The sequence below is a fragment of the Dromaius novaehollandiae genome, chromosome 1 (assembly GCF_036370855.1).
Source record: "Dromaius novaehollandiae isolate bDroNov1 chromosome 1, bDroNov1.hap1, whole genome shotgun sequence".
NCBI lineage: Eukaryota > Metazoa > Chordata > Aves > Casuariiformes > Dromaiidae > Dromaius > Dromaius novaehollandiae.
Genome location: NC_088098.1, coordinates 13,271,444 through 13,294,243, shown reverse-complemented (window position 1 = coordinate 13,294,243; position 22,800 = coordinate 13,271,444). Strand labels below are relative to the sequence as shown.

Below are 22,800 nucleotides of genomic sequence, written 5' to 3'. Positions count from 1 at the left end.
ATATTTATATATATATATATCTGCACTTCCATATTAACTAATTTATCTTGTATCTTTTTTCTTAAAACATATTTTCTTACATTTTTGTACTAAGATTTAAGTTCTGGAGAAAAAAGAAAAAGAAGTAAAATAGATTAGTTTCTATAGAAGTACAAGCAATCTTGGGCAGAAGCCCAGGACAGGGCTTTATGCTTGTTGAAGACAGTATAGGAAGGACTTCTATTTCTGCATCCTCCCAGGAAATGTTACGGTTATTCAGAAAACCTTTCCATGATGATGGAGATAGAAGATGGTTTGCCATGGACTTTAGATCTTTACAGTGAGGATCTAACTGCAGATTAAAGGCAAAAAGCTGTAACATTTCAGTCTGAAGCACCTGTACACAACGTTCCTCCCATTATCCTCTTTACCTATGCTTCAGATTCTTAGGGGTTCTCCTCCCCTGTATTTATTAACAAAACTTTCACACTCAGAAGCCTCTGAATTGTACCCTGGTGTCTCCAAATTTTTATAGTTACCATTTAATCCCTTCCACTTCAGGATGTCACAACTGTATAAGATTTCTACTTATATGAATCAGAACACAATCAAAAGCTGTTCTACAATTTTTAGGACCTAGAGAAGTATCCATAAGATGCAGCATATCAAATACCTGAAAAGGTACAAACATCAAAAAAAAAGGGCATATGTGCTTAATATGTCCTTTACAGGAGGTATGTCCCATTAAAATTATACTCCTGAGCACTATATATGTTAATAAGCACAGCACAATCTCTGCATTTGTCTCTATGTATCTGATATTACTTGTAGTCAAAAGAAAATAAACAGATTTAGGAAAGTATAAGCATTTTAGCACAAGAAAGTGTAATAACCAGAAAATACTCACATGTTTTGATAGGTTAGGACTCTTCGAATCAACATCATAGCTTAAAAAAAAAAAAGGAAAGTTACATCAGAGTTGCCAGATGACAGACCTGAGGCCAACATAAAAAAAAATCAAACCTATCCAATTAACTACGCAAATTTGTGAAATTGACAGAAAAAGATACATGAATATAAGTCTCACCAATAAGGAATGGAAATTATATCATCACAGATTATAGGATTACTTTTCACTAGCTAACTGAAATGTCTTCTACAAAGTACAGGCTAATAAGAAAAAGTATTGTTATATTCCTGGTTGAACAAGGCAAACTGCAAAAAAAAGCCAGAAAAAAAGAGAATACTTAACATTCAACTAATTAATTTCTATTTTTTTAATTTTTAAATTAATCTTTTTAGCAGAAGCTAAGCTAACCTGTGAATTATTTTGTTAGATGATTTTTCAATAGTTTAACTAATTACATAGTAGTAACTGGTAATAAGCCAAACTGCTTTTAGCAACAGTCTGACTCATTCTTTTCAGCTCTTTATCACAATCCCTTTCTTCCTCCAGCTAGAAAATGCCATTGCTTTCTTTCTACTATCCAGACAGATTTAAAAAAAAATGATTCTGTGAATTAAAGCTAGATTAAAAAAATATTTACTCTCATCCCTATCTTAATACAAGATACAAGCAATAACGTAAGACAAAAATACTGTTGCCATTCATCTGATCAGTGGATATCTCTATATAATACAACACAAGAAAACAGATAAAGATGCTTTAAAAGTAACATGTTTGGCTATTTAATTCAATTGCATAGCTCTAACAGTGACCAAAGGACCAGTAAGTCAAAACTCAGCATTTCTGTCACTTAAGACAGCGAGTTACCAGCAGGCTTCTGTCTAGTGTAGGTCAGCATATACACCAACATAGATAGACAATGTATTTTAATTATTTAATTCTGTATAGAAGGTGAGAATGATCAATGACTAGCATCAAAAGGGCACTGTCGGATTTGTAGTAGCATAAAGTTGTAATACTGTCAAACTTGTCCAAACCCAAACCTCAGCCGGATTTACTGAAGGTATTCCCAAAGTAAAATTTATGAAAAATTCTTGCGGGATTACTAACTCTACACTTGCAATCTTCCATCTGTATCAGATAATCCCCAGTAATATTTCTATCAAATCTTAAACTCAGATTCGATAACAGCAACCAATTTGAAAAATACTTCCAATCCCCATCTCAGTCTCTACTGTGTTTTTCCATACTACGGTACTATCCCTTTGGTTGTATTTATACAACTGTTCGTTGTGATGCACTGTGGCCTGGATCAGAAACCACGGGATAGGAATACCATAAAGTAGCTGCCCAGAACAATGCACCATTAAACCCCCAGCCCAGATGTGGGGTGCAGCACAGTCAAACAAGTTTTGGAAACAGCCAAAATGTAAACCAAAAAATGTAAGCCAAAATATAAAAGTCATTAACTGATGAGTTTAAAAAAAAAGCGTACTGTCTGATGAAACCGAACAGAAAAAAAGAAGTGATAATTTGACCTGAGGGCTAGCCAAAATGAAGAGCTGCTTCATAGACAAAATCAGTAATAAACCAATGGATATAAACAGAAAGGGGACTCATGCTTATTTATCAGCACCTACGAAGTCCAAAGATCAGAGATATACTTGCCTTTTTCTTGTTTCTTGACAAGACCCAAGAATAGGAATCATTTGAGGACTTTCTCTGAAAAATAATGCTTTGGCCACCTGTAGCATACAGTTCTGCTGAGAAATTTTAAAAAGTAAACTTTCTAATGTTTCTTTCTTGATCTAAATCAAAGTTTTAATTGATGATCAGTTATCTGAGAGTCATATTTTTAACTCAGAGTTCCACAATATTTCATTTCATTCCACAATTTTCAATTCTGATTCTCTATTATAATTAAAGGGCTCTGAAGTAAATTCAGAGACTGTGGTCATTTGCAGGCAGAATTAACTTATTATTCAGCTTTCAGTTCAGAATAGGCTTGTGCCTACTCTAGTAATCTGAAACAGCAGCAGAAAATATTCAGATCTGCCTGATATGTACAAAGTAACTTTGATGTTTACAGTTTTTTGTAAATAGAGTCCTAACTCTCTGAATACATGAAGAATCAAGCAGAAGATTGTATTTCTGCTCCCATGTCCAAGTTCTTTTCAGATAGCACTTATCCAGAAGTTCTTTACAGACCTTCCTTGCCTTGCCTACATTGAGCCTAGCTTTGTCTTTTTGGTTCATTTCTTTTGCTTCTCTTCTTTAACACTGTCTCCTCCCATAACATACATGCAACCTATGAAGAGCAACAGACAACCAAATCAAGATTCCTACACAGCCCCAGCTGTTTCTTTGTTTCAGAAATGCTGTATCTACACTCTGAGGGGAAGCTTTTATTTCACAAAGTGACTAGGTACTACTTAAATTTATTTTAAATGACAGGCAACAGTTATACTCAGCAGATTTAATGACGTTGTGTCCAACTTCTAAAAATCAATAATAAAATTTGCACCAAACTTCCATGGTAAAGATAAAAGCAGTTGTACCTGGCCATCTAGAAGCAGCCTGTAAACTATTTTGGCAACAAGTAATTCATTTTGCCCCTGAAATAGTTCAAGTCTAGATGGAAAACAGCTGGCTATCTGTGTATTGAATACAATCTATCCTTTTTTCTCACTCATCCCTCCAACACTTCTTGTTAACTTAGATAGCACTGTGACATGCAAAAAGGCACTCAAAGCTAGAGAAAAATGGATCATACTTTTTTTTGTCTCCACAACACAGGAAATGCTGCCATTCAGGAGTATTTCTGTCCAACCTGCTAGCAACTTAAAACAAAATCAGTAGCATCAGAGGTAACTTTATTAACATTGCTAAAACATATCTAGGGCCAGCATACTTTTTCTTCCATTGCTATGGGAAACATCATCACTATTGTGATCACAGACATTTTTATGTTACACTCTGCTTAATACACAGGTAGATTTGTGTTCCAGAAACTCTGGAAAAAATTAATAGACTGTCAGAGCTGCTCTGAAGCAACTACTCAGATAAATAAATGGCACAATGGGACTAAAGCCTAGATTTAAAAATGTCTTTACCACTAAATTGCTAGGAAATTTTAGGCAAATGATGAAGTCTTTCTATATCTGTTTTCCTGTCTACAGAACAGAAGTGCAATAAATGCAGTTTCTATAGGAAGGCAAGCTTGTAAGGCAACTTTAAAGTTGAGAAATGACATTACTATAGCATATTGCCATTATAACCACCATCTGAGTAAGATTTCTGGCAGTTTCCTAAAGCATAGCAGACGACCTCAATCTTCAGGATTAGAACATACAGGAAAGCAGACCACACTGTATCTTCCTTGTTATATTTATTTTGTAAGTAACTTAACTCCACAGATGATCCTTCTAAACCTTTCTGAAGAATCAATCAACTAAAAGAAATATACACGTAGGCAGAAATCAGAGGAACACAACATAAAGACTGGCAAAGTTCATTCTGAAGTCTATCTTGCAAAGGAAATGTAAATAAATAGGAAAAGGATTCTTCAACTAAAAAGAGCATACAAAGAAAAATTATGCCACTGTGCACAGTATAGAGAACAAAGAATTCCAGAATGACTGCAGGACTGAGTGAATGGCTTTACTTTTATTTTCTAAAAGGGTTATTCAAGTTCTCTCTCATAGCGCAAAGTTAGGAAGAACTGTTAACAAAAAAAGGGATGTGAAAAAACAAAAAGAAAAAAAACAAAGAAAACAAGACAAGCTTGATTATTCCAGTAACTGGAATAATAAGAATGGGGTGAAATGTAATAGGTGACATGCAAGGTGACCTGGTGACTCGATTCTCAGTTCTATTTTCCACTGAATAAAGTGGAAATCAAACCATTTCCACCAACATAATAAAAATGAGTATATTTGGAATAATGCCAAAAGTCATCCACTTCTAGAACAACCGCCTTCATTTTTAAATCTTAAAATTCAGTATACTTAAATCCACACTGCCATTACTTTAGTAAAGAAAATTTTGACTCTGCACTACATGTACGGTATTTTATTTTTGGACAGTTTGTTCATGCCTGTTTAACTGACTTTGCTGCAAGAACATTTTAACATTCCTAGCTTTGTACATATTTTCTGTTTGCATGCGTATGATTATACTTTGACTAGTTAACGCCTATCAATTTCTTAAAACTCAGTTACAATCATGCTACATATTTCAGAGGAAGCAATGTTGAATCAGTCATGCTTATTAATTTACTCCAAGTCAATAGATATTATCTCTTTTCAAGTTAACTTTGTGCTCAACAAAAATCAGTAAGTTTACAAAGACCTTAATATTAGAATCAAAAGTTAACTTACAAATCAAATCGCAGATTCTCTCTTTCTTCAAAGAAGTAGTCCATTATAAATTTTCTCACAAAATCTGGATTTAAAGTATTATCAATTACTTCCGTTCTTCCGAACTGTAAAAGAAAAGTATCAGTTTAAGGCAAGTATGATAATGCATTATAATAAATTACAGAAGTATATTGCAGAAAACAGCAACATGTGAGATATGAAAGAGCCTGTGAAAACTTTTCTTAAACTAGATCAGTCATTTGTGGATGAAGATAGACTGGTAGAAGACCAAGTATTTCAAGATGAAGAGCACTGCATGCCCTATACCATACGCAACATAACCTGTATAAAGATCAGCTCCCAAAGTCCTTCACAATCCACAAAAAATTGGAAAAAAAAATCAGTAGCACAAAAATCCACTCTTTTCTCAAAAAAAAAAAAAAACACACCAAGGAAAAACTTACATATACTGCTTATTTCAGACAGCTTTGAATACACTTAGAGAGCACAGCCCTTGAATTAGAAGTGCCTCAATTCTTGCATTATCAAGCTCTTATTTCACCCCAGTTCAGCGTTCTTCATCCTTCCTTTCCCTGAGCTTTCTGCAAAATGCAGTTTTTATTTCATCTTTACAGGAAGACCCTTGGTGCTCTTCAGGCTGAAATCATTTTAGGTTTAAAGAAGTACCTCTTGATTGAGTTTAACTTACAAACATCACAGATATAACTGACTGCTTATAAAATACCAAATAAATAATTCTGCTCATTTCAAAACACTGTATGTCTGAATCAGAAAACAAAATGAAAAAGAAGCAGATATGACAGAAACAATCATTTAATTTCGTCCTACATGGTCAACAGATCAAGACATATCTCAATATAGCCTACCGAAAAGGTGTTTGACACTTTACTGAAAGAGCATCATTCAGAACTCTCCAAAACTGCACTTTGGGACTGCAAACTCTGAATGAGTCAAAGACTGTCCACCTCTTCATTGACAGGACTTAATTAAATCAGTAAATATGGATAAAGAAAGAATAAAGGCAGTTATTTTCTTGCAACTGGAGGTTTTTGAGATGCATCTTCTTAAAAACTATACATCCACACTGCAGATGTGAACTCAACTACTATAACCTTTACAGAACTCCTAAGTCGCAGATAGGAGCCATCTCCCTATATCCCAACCCCTGCATACACACATACACATGGTATGAAAGGACAGCGCATACTACATCACTTCCTCTCAAAACTCGGGCATTTCCTTTCATTGCTTAATTCTTATCAATATGAAATGGTGAAGAACTCCAAGCACATTACTCATGTCTTTAAAAAAAGTTCCACCTTCGTCAGTAACCTTCTTTTCTCTTTCAAATGATTGTGCATGCATGCATCCAAACTGCAAGGGACTCCAAGCACCACTCATTTACACAGGTCCTCTGGAGAAGTGGGACTGAATCTAGGAGGATGAATACTTTGCCAAAAGAAACGACCCATCTGAAGGTCTCAGGCATAATAAAATGTTCAACAAAAGTATTAACAGATCTTCAAGATACAGCTCTGTGATGTCTCAGAAACAAGAACAATCCTCAGATGTGATAAAATCGTGATTTGCAGCTTTGCAGAGTGTGCTTGAATCCTGTTAGGTACCTTCAATTTCTCTATGCTGTGACATGTTCTACTGCAGTCTACAGTTAACTGGGACCATCTTTTTCAGGGATCTCCATACCCCAGCACTTCCTATAAAAGATAGAGAAGCAAAACTATCTTCCTGATGAACCACATGCTCTCAAAAAAAAAAGACAAAGAAAGTTTAACATATAGTGTCAACAGCATACCCCTCTGATGAGAATTTACATAATTTGTTAAAACATAAGTATAATTATTTCCTGATCTCACTGGAACTTTGAAATGTCCTGCAAGAAGGCTTCTGCATATGTCCTAAAACACAACTGCTTTAGAAAAGAGGAACACTTATCAGCAATCACCATATTTCTTAAGCTCTCCTAAGCCAAAACAGCCATGAAGGAGGTAAGCACCACACAGAAGTGGAAAGTAGAAATATCCAGAAGTTTTCCAGAGTGAAGGAGAGACTGGATACTCAAAACAAACTCCCTGAATCTCTCAAGAGAGGTCTGCTATTTGGTGCACAGGATCCTGGAAACAGATCAGAACATGAACAAATAATTTGATCCCTGCAGTTTGTTTGGGATGAAAAAGATCAGTTTCTTGAGAAATAGTTCAAGGCATTCTCTAGAGCTTTCAAATAAAGTTCACAGGCAAACTCCTACAAAAACATTCTCCTGCACCAATGCTCATAACTATAAAGTCCCAGTCTTAATGAATGAGCAACCACTGCGGCAGTAGAAAGCTGGCCTTTATATGGGAACACATGTGGCTGGAACACTTGCCTGGGCTAAATGTTCTTTTCTTTGAAGAGAAGCCTTCAAATTTTTAAATACATTCATTGTCTCCATTCAAATAAACCTCAATGTTCGTAAAGAACATCTTCCACTATCAGCTGCATGCTTTATAGCATTCAACAGTACTGGAGCCAGGAAAAACTGGAAGCTCAAACAGCTCATGAAATGAAATATGCAGCAATATCTACAGCATTTAGCACTGTCTGAAGGCACGCTCTGAAAATGAGAAGCCAGTCTTTCACACAAGCCAATAAACGGCAGTTTATCAAACCAGAGATGAGAAATGAGAACAATGGGGTTTTAAGGCCCATCCATTTTGCAATTCTGAGCGGGAACATATCTCATGTGTGTATTTTTTTCCTCAAATGTTCCATTTCTGCATTTGCACTCTTACAGAAAGCTGGTCAAATTCTCTCAAACACTGGGATCAACTGCATAAAAACGAGATTTACCCTTAGTACTGAAATCTGATAAACATTAGTCTATTCTAGGAGCAAAGGACTCAGGACCTTCCAAAAAAGTGTGCTAACTCATAGGATGACTGCATTGTAATTAGCAAAGCTTCCTGACACACAGCAGGTTAAGTGAAGAACAGCTGTTAAGTTCTGGGTAACTCCCATGCTATGTCAAATATAACCAGATGCACATCTGTAAAACTATCCACGAAAGTATTTCAGATCATGTGTAGATTTATGTAGCAAATTGTCTTAGGAGATTCCTTCATCACCAGGTATGAAAAGAAAGGTTACTAAAATTGTATAAATCCTCAGATTAGGACGAGCTTGAAGGAGAACAAGAGGATCTTTGATCCTATGGGACTTACTTCTAATTATGAACAACAGAGGAACACAAGAATGCAGGGAGCTGTCATCTAAAAATGTTTACTTTCTGCAGCCAAAGAAGTCATCTGAACAGAAAGGCATAAACCCAAAATGGCTAAGTGATCTCAGAGGATCAAACTGCCAAAAGACTCCATTTATACATACATCTCGAGACAAGACTTGACACCTTGATAAGCTGATCATTTTATGAGAATGTGATTCTTCTTGAAATAACACAGGCAGTTTGTGTAACAGGAGGATATACTTGACTTTGGAAAAGCCATTCAGAGAAAAAGAAAACTAATGCCTAAGAAACAGAAAAAAATTACAGAACAGTTAAAGTTGGAACAGATGTCTGGAGATTATCTAGTATAAGCCCCATGCTCATAGCTGGGGCAATTAAAGCACATTACTCAGGACTGCATCCATTCAGGTTTTGAGTACATCCAAGGACGCATCCAAGACTCCACAATCTTTCTGGGCAACCTGTTGCAGTGTTTGACCACTCTCAGAGTAAACAAGTTTATTCTTATGTTTAAGTGGAAGTTCCTGTATTTCAGTCTGTGCCCATTCCCTCTCGTTCTTTCACTGGATTCCACTGAGAAGAGTCTTGTCTGTCTTCTTTACACCTTTCCACTGGGTATTTATACACATTGATATGATTTCCCTGAGCCTTCTCTTCTCCAGGCTAAATAATCCCAGCTCTCCCACCCTGTCCTCATGTGACAGATGCTCCAAGCCCCTAATCATCTTAGTGGCCCTTCACGGGACTTGCTCTAATACGTCCATGCCTTTCATATACTGGGGAGCCCAGAACTGGAGGTAGCACTGCAGATGTGGCCTCACCTGAAGACAGTTCAGCAGAAGTACCCTAAAAAAATGGTGATCAGGTTGGAGCACATCACATGAGGAACAGCTAGCTGATGGAGCTAAGTTTGTTCAGCTTGGAGAAGAGGAGGCTTAGAGATGATCCCTTGCAGTCCTCCACTACCTAAATAGCATTATGGAGAAGACAGCCAGAGTCTTCTCAGACTACTCAACAAAAGGACAAGATGTGACAGTCACAAGTTACAAAAAGTTTCAACAAGGGAAATTATGACTGCATATAGGGAAATATTCTTCCATGATGAGTGATTAAGCCCTGGAGTGGGTCACCAAGAAGTTGTGCAGTCTTTGCCCGTGGAGAGTTTCAAACTTCAGCTGGGCAAGGCCCTGAGGCCCTGACTTTGAAGATGGTCCTGCCTGGATCAAGAGGCTGGACTAGAGACAACAGATGAACAGGAAGCTGGACAGCCCAGAGCTCCCTTCTACCTAAATTATTACATGTTTCTGTCATGTCTTTTTAAAAATTTTTAAGTTCCATTAAAAAGAGAATTATGTATGGACTTGAAGAAAAAGTTACTTCAAAAAGCATTTTTAATTAGCTATAAAATGTCAAAGTTTTAGTTTTTTAAAACAAATATCGTAAATATTTTAGTTTTGGTCCTTTCAAATCTGCATTTTTTCAGAAACAATGTTCCACTTAAAATTATAAACAAGCTATACTTTGGAGACCTTTTGGCCTTGACTTGAAGGGCATGACAGAAGCATATCAGTAAAAGATAAACAGGCAGTATGTTGATGATTAAATCAGACTGAGACCAGAAAAGGCCTAACAGAATGTTTGTTATGTTGCTACCTTTTCCTCTGACCAGTTATGCTAAAATTGTTACAAAACTCAAGAGATTGAACTCAGTGGCACAGTTAACTTTTCTTTTAATTATTTTAATAGACTTTTTCTTAAATCAAGCCTTCAGTCTGTTGGTCTGTTTACTTTTTTCCATGGGCTACATGAATGGTTCCTTCACATTAAGCAAATATAACCACTTATCTTATTACCAAATTACTATTAAAATTTATCTTACAGATGACTTACTAAAATGCTGGGCACTAAAAAGCACTGGTCTACATTTCCAGGTAAACTAAACATCATCTTTTAAAATCTATTCTCCCAATTAACTATAGCATTTTTAAGCAGAACAGGTTATTTCTATAATCCAATCACTTATGACTAATAGCATAGCTGCTAATTAATTAGTTCTCCTCATGGCCTAATTTCTCCCACTAACAGTTGTGTAAAGCTAAAAATCTTAACTTAGCCAACAAGCAAATACCTAAAATGTCATTAACTATTTAAAGGACAATAAATATTCAACACAGAAAATCAAAAAATAAGTCCATTTTTTTCATTTCCCAAGACAAAGAATCTCTGTCATCTCATAACGGAAGTTTTCCTGGTAGAAAGTTGTTTTATTTTTAATTCAGTCGTTTGAATTTTACAGCATCTCAATTTAGTTACCCAGTCAAACGGGCTATGTGGTTAATGGAAAGTCATAACCTTCATCTCAACATCAGAGTTCAAAAAGACTAGCAAGTCAGATGAGTGCAATATCTGTTCTGTACCTCTCAATTAGAAGAGGCAAAGGGACCATTTTAATAATGAAGGTCTAGCCAACCATTTTCCCTTAGGAATACTCTGAATTAGTTTTTCCTTCAATTTTATGGCTGTGACTGAACTAAAGAACAATTTTTAGTATGCCAGCATATCTTACTTTTTGAAATTTACAGTGTTCTACCACAACTGCAATCAAGTTGCTCCAATAATTGATTACCCTAATTCTGAAAAATATATTCCTTGTTTCTTGCTTGACTTTATCTCAGCTCCTTTTCCATCTCTTGGGTCTTTTCATCTCTTTGTTAGACAGAAATGTTTTCCATTATGAAATTTATGTTATTAGTGTTGATATTTATAGCTGATCACAATTATCCTTAATCCCTTTTTCATCAGGCAAATAATTTGAGCTTAAGTTTTTCAGTATAGTGTATGTTATCTAATCCTTTTACAATTTTTCTCTCTAGTTTTTTTTTACTTTTAAACACCTTTCTTGAAATGTGAATAGTCAGAATCTAGTATTCTGTTAACAGTTCTAGGAAACTGAAGAACAGGAATGGTTTAAGCTAACACTAGGTTCTCAGCTCTGATTTAGATGACTTCCCAAAATTCTTTAGGAAACTCCAAGCAACACTCTCCCTTGGAAGCTCACTGCATGAGACTGTATATGAACACACAACAAAAGGTAATCCTAATGTCAAAGTTTATGATCTAGGTGCACTACAAATGAACAGAACAAACAGAAGACTTGAATTGTGGGGGAAGGAATGCAATAACAATAACATGAGCCTTTCTATAATAATGACCAATAGTCTTAAATCACCAGAATTACAGAGACTACAAGGAAACAAACAAAAGATTCCATGACAGATCAGCCCACTGTAGAAAAACTATAGTCATAAAGCATATTGCAGTGTGTTTAACCCAAAGGAGAGGTAACGTTTTTAATACATAACCTCATTCTAATTAGCAGAAAAACAGTAATATTCCTCTAATAAATGCATGCAAGCATGCTCATGAGATATGCATATTACATGTGCAGATGATGATGACTTCTAAGTAACCATTTTTAACAGATGGTTCTATAATCATAAGTATATAAAATCGAAAGGATTCCTCATCTTCCTGGGCTTTCACTTTTTTCATTAACCCTTTTCCTTGAAAGGAAACATGATTTCTTGAAAGAAGATGACTTCTTATATTCCAAATAGCTTAATTCCCCTCAAACAGTTCATTCATTCAAGAAATCTACCAGAGAAAGCTTTCCACTGGACTGAATATCAAGCAACAGCAAGGTTTATTCTTTCTTCACAAGAGGGACAGTATAGGCTTCTCCAGCACTCTCCATCCTCTGCTTCTCTGTATTGAAACTTTTTCTACTGGACTGCTACAAACTACATTCCTACTTTAGCCATGTCCCTGTGCTAAAGAAGATGCAAGCTCATTGTTCCACAACAACTTTCACCAGTACTCTTAAAAAAAAATCTAAATCCCAATAAATTTGGATTATCATCTAGTCTTTGTGATTTTCACTGAGGCAGCCCCTGAAATATGCCCTGAACACAGGCATATTTTATTATGGTACAAAAGGTAATGAAACTGGTAGAAGTTCTAGTGAAGTGTATAATTACCAGACACATGAGTATGTGCTCACATTGAGCAAAAACAACAAAGATCTTACAGTAGAAGAGGAGAGATCCTCTTGAGGATCAGTTTATGAATTCCCCTCAGGAATCCCAGACCCTGGAGACCAGGGAGAAAGTCTGGAGAAAGGAAGACTTTCCCTTAGTTGAGAAGGATCGGGTTAGAGATCCTTTAGGCAAACTTGACATCCACAAATCTGTGGGCCCTGATGGGACCCATCCATCAGTGCTGAGGGAGCTGGCAGATGTTATTGCTAGGCCACTCTCAATCATCTTTGAAAGGACATGGAGAATAGGAGAGGTGTCTGAAGACTGGAAGAAAGCACATGTCACTCCAGTCTTCAAAAAGGGCAAGAAGGAGGACCCAGGGAACTACAGGCCAGTCAGCCTCACTGCCATCCCTGGAAAGGTGATGGAACAGCTCATCCTAGATGCCATCTCTAAGCATCTGAAGGACAAGAAGGTGATTAGGAGCAGTCAGCATGGATTCACCAAGGGGAAGTCATGCTTAACAAACCTGATAGCCTTCTATGATGGAATGACTGGCTGAGTAGATGAGGGGAGAGCAGTGGATGTTGTGTACCTTGACTTCAGGAAGGTTTCTGACACTATTTCCCATAACATCCTCATGGACAAGCTCATGAAATGCAGAACAGATGAGTGGACAGTGAGGTGGATTGAAAACTGGCTGAAAGGCAGAGCTCAGTGTTGTGCTCAGTAGTGCAAAGTCTAGTTGGAGGCCTGTAGATAGCGGTGTCCCTCAGTGGTCAATACCGGATCCAATATTGTTCAACCTCTTCATCAATGGCCTGCATGAAGGGACAGAGTGCCCCCTCAGCAAGTTTGCTGATGATACAAAACTGGCAGGAGTGGCTGATACACCAGAGGGCTGTGCCACCATTCAGAGAGGCCTCAACAGGCTGGAGAGATGGGTGGGGAGGAACCTCATGGAGTTCAACAAAGGCAAATGCAGGGTCCTGCACCTGGGAAGGAATAACCCCATGCACCAGTACAGGTTGGGGGCTGACTGGCTGGAAAGCAGCTCTGCAGAGAAGGACCTGGGGGTCCTGGTGGACTGCAGGCTGACCATGAGCCAGCAATGTGCCCTTGTGGCCAAGAAGGCCAATGGTATCCTGGGCTGCATTAGGAAGAGCGTTGCCAGCAGGTCGAGGGAGGTGATCCTCACCCTCTGCTCAGCCCTGGTGAGGCCACATCTGGAGTACTGTGTCCAGTGCTGGGCTCCCCAATACAAGAGAAACATGGAGCTACTGGAGTGAGTCCAGCAAAGGGCTGCTAAGATGATTAAGGGACTGGAGCATCTCTCCTATGAGGAAGGGCTGGGAGAGCTGGGATTCTTCAGCCTGGAGAAAACTGAGCGGGGATCTTATCAACGCGTATAACTATCTGAAGGGAGGGTGTCAAGAAGATGGGGCCAGACTCTGCTTAGTGGTGCCCGGTGACAGGACGAAAGGGCAACAGGCACAAACTGAAACACAGGAAGTTCCGTCTGAACATGAGGAAAAACTTCTTTAGTGTGAGGGTGACTGAGCACTGGAACAGGTTGCCCAGAGAGGTTGTGGAGTCTCCTTCCTTGGAGACAGTTAAAAGCCGTCTGGACACAATCCTGGGCAACGTGCTCTAGATGATCTTGCTGGAGCAGGAAGGTTGGACTAGGTCTCCAGAGGTCCCTTCCAACTTCAACCATTCTGTGATTCTGTGATAATTTAATAGTCATTATTATAATTTATTAATATTTATTATTTTATTATAAAAATGTAATAATTTACTGATTTATTAGTAAATAGGAAACAAAATGTAAGTATAAGCAGTCAGTTTTCATACTGCAGGGAAATTCCTTGCAAGGTCTCAACAAGCTTCTGTAATGGACCCATGCAGTGCAACATATGCCTGGATGATCCGGAACAAGGACTAAAACAATAAAGTGACGAAATGACCGTATCTTTACAGAATTGCACAAGATAACTACATCTAAAAATAAGTATGAAGACTTATAGACAAAATTTATCATACTGAGTGATCACACAATAAAATGGCAGATGAAATTCCATGCCAATGAATGAAAAACTATGGTGATAGGTATTAGCTAACTTAAAAGAAAATTCATGATGGTTGAATAAGATGATGTGAGCACATAAAAGAAGGAGTCTTGCTGCTGGTGAACTGTGCAGCACAGGTACTGCTCATCAGTTCATGACAGAGTATTTTCTCATTTCCTTATGAACTGGTCACCTTTGCTGTCTTGGGATTCCACTGCAACCCCACCTAGACCTCTTTTCTCTCAACTTGATGACTCACCCAAAATAAATCCTCCTTCCTTGTCTCCAGCATATTTCCTCCACATTAAAAAAATCGTGAAAAAAAATTAATGAACAGAAATGCCTGACAGATAGGAAGCCATGACCAATTTTAGAAAGAAAAATGGAAATTTACTGAGGATATAAAGTAACATTTGGTAACTCATGAAGCTGGAAGTCAGCATGAGTAGGACCAGCAAGAGAACTGACTTCTAAACAGGTATGGAAATTTTATTTGCATCCAATGTTTTCTTACAATGGGTGGGCCATGGGCTCAAAGCCTCGTTCCCTAAGCAGTGCCTTAACACTTGCCTTTGGTAGATATTGCCAGTAAAATTGCAGCTGGTAGAGTATTTACCAATGTCTACTATTTACTTAACATTAACCTTCGAAGTGCTCGCTCTTGGTTTCAGAATTAAGATCCTCTTTGAAATGAAGAAATTTATATTCTTCCTCTATTTTATTTATGGCTTCTGCAGATAAGAATAAGTTATACTTGGCCATATTTCAAATGTGTTCTCAAAAAGTTAGGGAAGTAAATGTTTTTAGAACCAAAGCTCAGCTTCTGATCATGCATTTGTTGCCAATTAAATTAATGAAAATACCTGATGATAACACTCTTAGTGATAACAGATAAACTGTTTTGAAAAGTAACATCTTATTAAATTGGGAACTACATATTTTAATTTTTTGCTGAGGATTTGGTATGCAAGAATAAAACTGGGTAAAAACATCAGAAATCATACCACAGGCAAACAGCAGTCAGTGCCCAGAAAATATCTACCCAGAAATTAAATTAAGGGCTTGATTTCACCATTCTTCTGAATCGATTTGATCATACACCACAATTGAATCAATTAAGATCTTAGCTGAAAGGAAAAAGAAGCATGCTGCTAACGTAGAGTGCTAGGGAAACTGCAGAGATTACGATATGATTTACTATGTTTATGATCCTCAAGCATTTTTTGCAGTGTTCAAAAGAAATTAATTAGGCTAATGACGGAAGATAACTATGCATAAAAGCATACAGAACAGAACCAAGTTAAAGTACATTGCCATGACTGAACACCATCCTTTAATGTCTACACATATCATTAGGGGCTTATTACATGTCTTACAGTTTTCTCTTCTCCAAACAATTCCAGGTGGCTTCCTCCTCTACGCACTAGTAAAATATTAAATAAATGTCTAAATGGTACAAAACAGAAACATAAACAGAATTTTATTGAAAAATACAGTATTAATGCATTCACCACAGCAGACTGCACAAAAAATAAGGATATGAAATTACCTATCTCACAGTACACATCAACTCATCTTCCACCTACCACCATACATTTTATCACTGGTATAAATGTCATATACATATAAAATGTAGTCCTGACCCAGCCCCTCTGTCATGCCAGCCTCTGAATTTCAAATGGCATAATAGCTATTAAGGGATTATTCTTACCAAACCTGACATCTGACAGTCAAAAATGTAGGCTTCTGACCATCATTTCTTGAGAAAGATTCATCTGATCTAATGTGGACATCTAAACTAGGTCTGATGAACTGCCCTCAGGAAGTTATTTTTCCATTAACTACAAATAGTTCAAACATCCATCTAAGTTGTAAATACCTATACGGTAGACCTTTCCCCTGATAGACAAGACAGAGATAATCACATCTTAAAAGGAAAAAGGTAAGACTTTGTAGCATATGCATCTAAAAGGCTGTTCTAATCCCTGGAGTTCCTAAACTTGCGTATGCAACCATAACAACATGCCAAAGTGCATCACCTAGCCTACATACTCTCTAAGCAGGGAAAAGATGCAATACAAGCAGTAATATCACATACTGCCCCATCTACATGCTTTTGCTTTGATAAAGGAGATAAAACAGTCCAAGATAATACAAAGCTATAAGATGCTAACATACCTACGAATATAGGTATACACTTAGCTACATAGCTGACCATTACAAACTTTACTACCCAAGTACCATTACAAAGTTGGATCTATCACAAATGGACGGTAAATGAAATCTTTCCATTGATGATCTCCTAAAGCACCTTACAATTATCACACAGAAAATTTTCTAAGCTGGTAATGTGATTGTTTGACCATCAGGACAAATACAATATGGAAAACAGTTAATACTTGAAAAAATGAAAAAATGAAATACTTGAAAAAATACTGAAAAAAATGAAAATTCCACAAAAGTACACATCAACTTTAGACAACAATAAAAGACAGAATTTCTGACAAAAACCTCTCAGCCTTAGATTGCAGGAGGATCTGGATGCTTAATGAAGATCTAGGCTTGACTACTGAACTACACCAAACCATTCAGGTAGCTGAATGCCTGAAGACACCCTTGTTTTTAAAGTTAGCTATCCAAACATTTAGAATTCTGTGCACGTCCACTATTTCTGCCAGTTCAGTGAAGACTATTAAGTTCCCATGTAGGTCCTGAAACTGACATTACTTCACACAAACCATCAGAAGAAGGCGATCTAGCAGGCATACTGAGAGGATGCCTAACACACACTGAGTTCAGAACAAAAGAGAGAAGAAATTTAATTAAAAACAACAAATAGAGTACACACAGCATTTCACATATTAGCCTGCTTATATGAGCTTTTGTCCAAGCAGGAGACAAATTTATTTCCCCTAGCTTGACAGAACTGAAATCCACATCTACCACCTTTCAGCAGAGGGAAAACATGTTTCTCCAGCCAGCTGGCAAGGACCCCAAATAGAAAGGAAGAGGTCTGCTTCCTGTGCCTCTTCAGTGATAATCACATAAAAAATCAGTTCTGAAGACAAGACTTCAGGTCCCCTCTTTCTTACAGTGAACAATAGTAAGACAGTTCACTCCTCTCTGGCCTCTTTAAACGTAGGCCACACAGTGGAACACCTACAGCAAAGAACAGTTTCGTCAATCCTCTCTGTAAAGCAGCTAACCATCCATAACACCCTCCGTCTCTTCTTGCCTGGTGTACAGCCTATTCAGAGGCACCTAACTTTTCCTGAACGCTACACCTAGAGATTAGTTTTGCTGACACTTAACATCACCACAGTTAAAGCCTTCCATAGATCTTACACTGTTTTAGTGTTTTCCTCTCTCTCCATATTCACAATCTGGATCACATTCACTTATCTGAATTGATAGCAAGTTTGACCTCATTTCTGTCAGAGAGAGTGGAAAACAGGAAGCTTGTGTATTTTTTTCTTATTTTGCTTGCACTTTTTGATGGAAATATCAGATATAGATATGGAAATTGAGAATAACGTTTTGAGTTGTTTGAGTGTTTACTGGTAATACAGGACTATCATTGTTTAGCATGGCTTTCTAAAAGCTATGATGTTCCTTTTTCTGTTAGGGCAAATGACCAGCCTTAGATACAACTTATACGAAAACAGTCCATATATACATGTGTGTATATATATATGTGTGTGTGTGTGTATATATATGTGTGTGTGTGTGTTTGTATATATATATGTCTGTGTGTGCGTATATATACATATATATCTCTTTCTTACCTCTCTCCATTCTTTGTTTCCAATGGCTTGTGTGTACAAAACACAGACTGTGAAAAGAAGAAATGTTCGGTCAATTTCTAAATTTAAAGTATTCTTCAATTAAATGAACCAAGTAGTACATAGTTTTGTAGTCTATCGTGCTGTTGAAATTAGTAACTAGGCTAATCAAACAGTAATATGTTTGCCTTCAGGTTTCAATATTCCTACACAGACAGGTGACAATATGGTCTAATTGTTGTAGCAATGAGCTAATAAATTGGGTGGTTCAAAAATGGGTGATGACACTTAATGCTTGACCTCCAGCAAATCACTTGACAATCCCAAACTGTAAAACTGGGAAAAAAAAAAAAAAAAAAAAAAACACAGGGCTTCATTAAATGTGGATGATCTGACTACCCTAGTTAATCTAATGCATGGTTACCTTAAACTACACTGCCTTGAAGAGATGAAAGAATTAAAATAAAAACAAATGAGGCCCTGCTAGAAAAGAAACAAGGAAAATAAAAGCGGGGAAAAGAAAAATAAGTTATCAGGTTTTCTTCCTTAATTCTGCTGCAAATAATTCATATATATTTGAGTATTCACATATGCATTCATTTTTTTAGCTAAATCCTAATAAAAAATTGAAATCAGTGACGTTTGTCTACCTCAGCTGTTTTGGAAGGATCAAGTAGCATAATTCCACAGGCTTCACTTGTTTGGGAACTGCTCTTCCAACACAGAACATACTACACATTAATATGCAGCTTCCATCACACAGATTGGTGATGGGGTACAGTGATTATAATTAGGTCTTTTACACACTATTTTAAGTACCAGGATGAGTACAAACCATTTACACTGAAGGAGTACTGCAAATTAAATTTTCTATAGTCTTGAATTAGTTGCAGCTAACAACGATAAAGTAGTCTTAACCTGAAACTCTCAATACAACCCTTTCTTAGATAACGAAAATAGAGATACGTGAATATTTTTTTTCTGGCAAATTCTTCTCCTGTCCCAATCATTATATTTTAGCTGAAGGTTAAATACAATGTTATTTTAGATTGCAGCCTTCAATAATAAAGGTAGAAGCCTGGTTATGTTCTCAATTAAGTTGGAATCATCAACCGACCTAACTGCAAAAAAATCAAGCTCCAAACTAGATTTTCTTTCTACTTCGAAGGTATTTGCTCCATACCAAATAAGCATTAGGCAAAAAGGAACAATAAGCAGAACAAAGAAAAAGGCAAGTTCAATATTTTAGTCTGACATAAAAATTAAAAGTTAACACACTTCAAATTTTTAAAATAAAGTGTACTGTAGAAAAAAAATTAACTTTTACCAAAAAATTTCAAAATCATTCCTTGGAGATGCCTGTCTTTCTGTATGTACTCTAAATGAAACCTTGGGCAACTATGCTAACTTTGGTTCCTGCTTAAAGTAGGATGAATCCAAATCAACAAGCCTATTCTTAGAGCACTCTTTAGAGTTGTTTGATGAGCTGTATTACATAGAGAATGGAGTTATATAGGCAAATGTGAGAAAACAGAGTGAAACAGAAACTATAAAATTAATTATGGAAGCACGTGAAGGTTAGTGAACTTCCAACTAACCTTTGCATCTGTTAAGATCTGCCAAGATAATCCTGGGAGAAGAGGGAAACGTCACCAAGGAAAGTTCACATACATTAGAAAAGGGGAACAAATGCTCTGCTAATTTCAAAAGCAGACATAATTTTGGATTTTGTCCATTTTGCCAAGACCTTACATCTCAGCCTAAAATGACAAATTGCTTATATTTACAACCTCAGTCACGATAACAACTGAGATTCTTTTGGAGGAAAATCCACTCTTTACAGATAATAAGCTCTTTTTACTATACAAATATTTGTATTTTCTTTTTTCTTCTTAAACGGTCATTTTTCACCATCTATTTCCTCCTCGTTTTTTGCACTGCACCCTGTCCTGTGTACTAGTGCTACGATAGTAAATGGAGTAACACTAGTGCATTGCACCTGTGGAACAAAAATAATAATAAAAAATAAGAGGTTTAGTATTAAGGAGAAGAAAGTAGCCATGCAACTGAAAAACAGCCACTACTATAAAATTTCTGGAAGGGAAACATTCTGACACTACCCTACCTCCCCAATTTGTGAAGCCAAATAAAAGAACAGTTATGAACAAAAGGACTAAAACAAATTACAACAATTCTGGTCCCTTATTATGGTTGATTAGGTGGGAGTCACACAGTATAAAAGGGTTAAAAAAGATATAAAGATCCATCTTGAAACTAATTCATTCTCTCACTCTATTCTTATTTTCTGAAAGATTGCCCACGCCTCTCTGTTAGAGACCTTCTAGTTTCCAAATTCCATTTCTTCATGGTCAGTTCATTATCATTTCTTCTTGCATTCACAATGTCTTAACAGAAGTAGTTTTATTCCTTTTTCATCTATCCTCAGCTTTTTGCTGCTGAGGCATCAGTAGAGTTCTATTCCCTTCCACTCCCAGTGGCTCCCCAGTGCTTCCAAGGATACACCTCAGGCATGGGACCACCTCTCTAGTTTAAGAATCACTTACATACAATTCTACATGAAGGCTAAGAATTTCTAGTATGACTAGCTGCTATCTAGTTAGATGCTTGTTCTGTGTGTGTGACACAGCTGCCATGACATAGCTGCCACATGACACAACTGCCAATGTGACATGTACTTTAAATATAACTAAGGTATAGTCACCAAAATGATTACAGAGAGGGAGTAATAATTTTCCATACTAAAAAACACTGTAAGGTATTGCAAGGTTTAAGTTTGACAAGGATATAGAAATGGGTATCTTATAAAGTGACATTTAAAAAAAAAAAAGTCAGTCTTGGATGTAAAGAAGATAACGATAACCTACAGAAAAGATAGGCTTTCCAAACTTTCTAATAAATGTTTTGCAAATTTAGAACAATTTTAAAACTTCTGTCTTTGCTGTAAGTCTGAACTAGAATTTTTCATCCTAGAAATTTTCAGAAATCCCCCCATGGTACTGGTCTCCAATGGCAATAAGGTTTACTATCCTTCAAAGGCTTTGGAGGAGCAGTGTGATGAAAATTCTGGGATCATTCTAACTACAGTAATTCCTCTAAAAAATTTCTTCAAAGTCTTTTCCAAGCAGAGAAATGAAGATAAATTTATTCAGGTTGATTTGAAGCCCCTGAATTGGCCAAACCAGAGACCTAAGGCTTCATGAAGCAACTTTTTTTTCTTTTCTTTTTTTTTTTATCAGAAACTAGTCAGCAGTATTGTGATGTGTGACAGGAAAGGATAAAATGAGGCGAATAGGAAGTTCCTAAATTTCAAAAGCTAACCTATCATCTAACTACACCCTAAGATGAAGTAAGCCACAAGAAAGTTGGCTTAGTAACCTTTTGGGAAGACTTATCCATATGAGCTCTTCCAAAGGAAGCTATATGCATACATATACTCAGAAATACTATCATTTAGTATTTTTTAACTCTGGAGACTACTACCAGAGTGTCAAATTTAGGACAAACTTAATTGAATCTTTCAATGAAGAAGAGGGTGGTTATCATTAAGTTGTATATTTAGTTCCCCGAAATATTGCAGAGTGTCCCCTTCTTATTTGCCAAACTACTATGGTGGCCACAAACTGCCCACCTCATTTTTCCTGAAAGTAACAAAAAATACTGTCTATTCCCCTTCAAGAAAGTCTTAGCCACAGCAAAGTTAGCCTTTGCCCATGCTACCTAAAGCTCTCCATGATCCTGCACCCAGTTCTAGGAGGAGCTCCCCATTACTGTTCAATGCCTAGCTTCAATACCTTCTAGGAGACCTTCCTGAAGGTCCCTGTGTTCCAAGTGTCATGACTGCCTTGTCTAGTTACTATCTTGTATGGAGAGATCCTCCAAGGGAATAGTTTTTACCCCCACACTCCTTCATATCAGACACTTTATATTGTCCTATTCAGCAGTTATGGGGTTCCACAAGAAGAGGAGATTCAGTTCTGACTGTGGTGCTGCTACCACTGTGAAACAACCCTCTGGACTAAGTTTGGTTAGTCAGTTCACAGGAGGAGGAGGATTCTCCCTACTGCCACAAACAAAAGACATGCCAAAGGATGTCTCCATTAATCTCCTGCGGCCTCTTTGCATCTCCGCCACAGGGGGAAAAAAAAAAAAAAAAAAAGAGGGTTTTCTCTAAAATATTCCTAGGAAAAATAAAGCTCTCCAAACTGGAAATGCAGAATGATCCATATACAATAATAAGCAGGCATATATGACTTGCTTTGACAACACCGAAGAGAAAGCACTGTCAATACAAAACCTTAGTCTTGCTTAAAATACTTCCTGAACACAGATATCCAAGTCTGTGCCATACACATCTAACATCTCTACAGTACATTGGTAATCTG

The 22,800-nt window shown here is 36.9% G+C and overlaps 1 protein-coding gene across 1 annotated transcript in view; it reads right to left on the bottom strand.

The window, feature by feature from the left end:
- The window catches only part of CPNE8 (copine 8), a 112,022-nt gene that overhangs the window by 74,327 nt on the left and 14,895 nt on the right, over window positions 1-22,800 (bottom strand). Inside the window, exons 3-5 of the mRNA XM_026095383.2 lie at window positions 18,401-18,447; window positions 5,266-5,369; window positions 887-926 (exon numbers count right to left, since the gene is read on the bottom strand). Of these exons, the coding sequence (XP_025951168.1) occupies window positions 887-926; window positions 5,266-5,369; window positions 18,401-18,447 (191 nt within the window). The remainder of the gene's footprint in view (window positions 1-886; window positions 927-5,265; window positions 5,370-18,400; window positions 18,448-22,800) is intronic.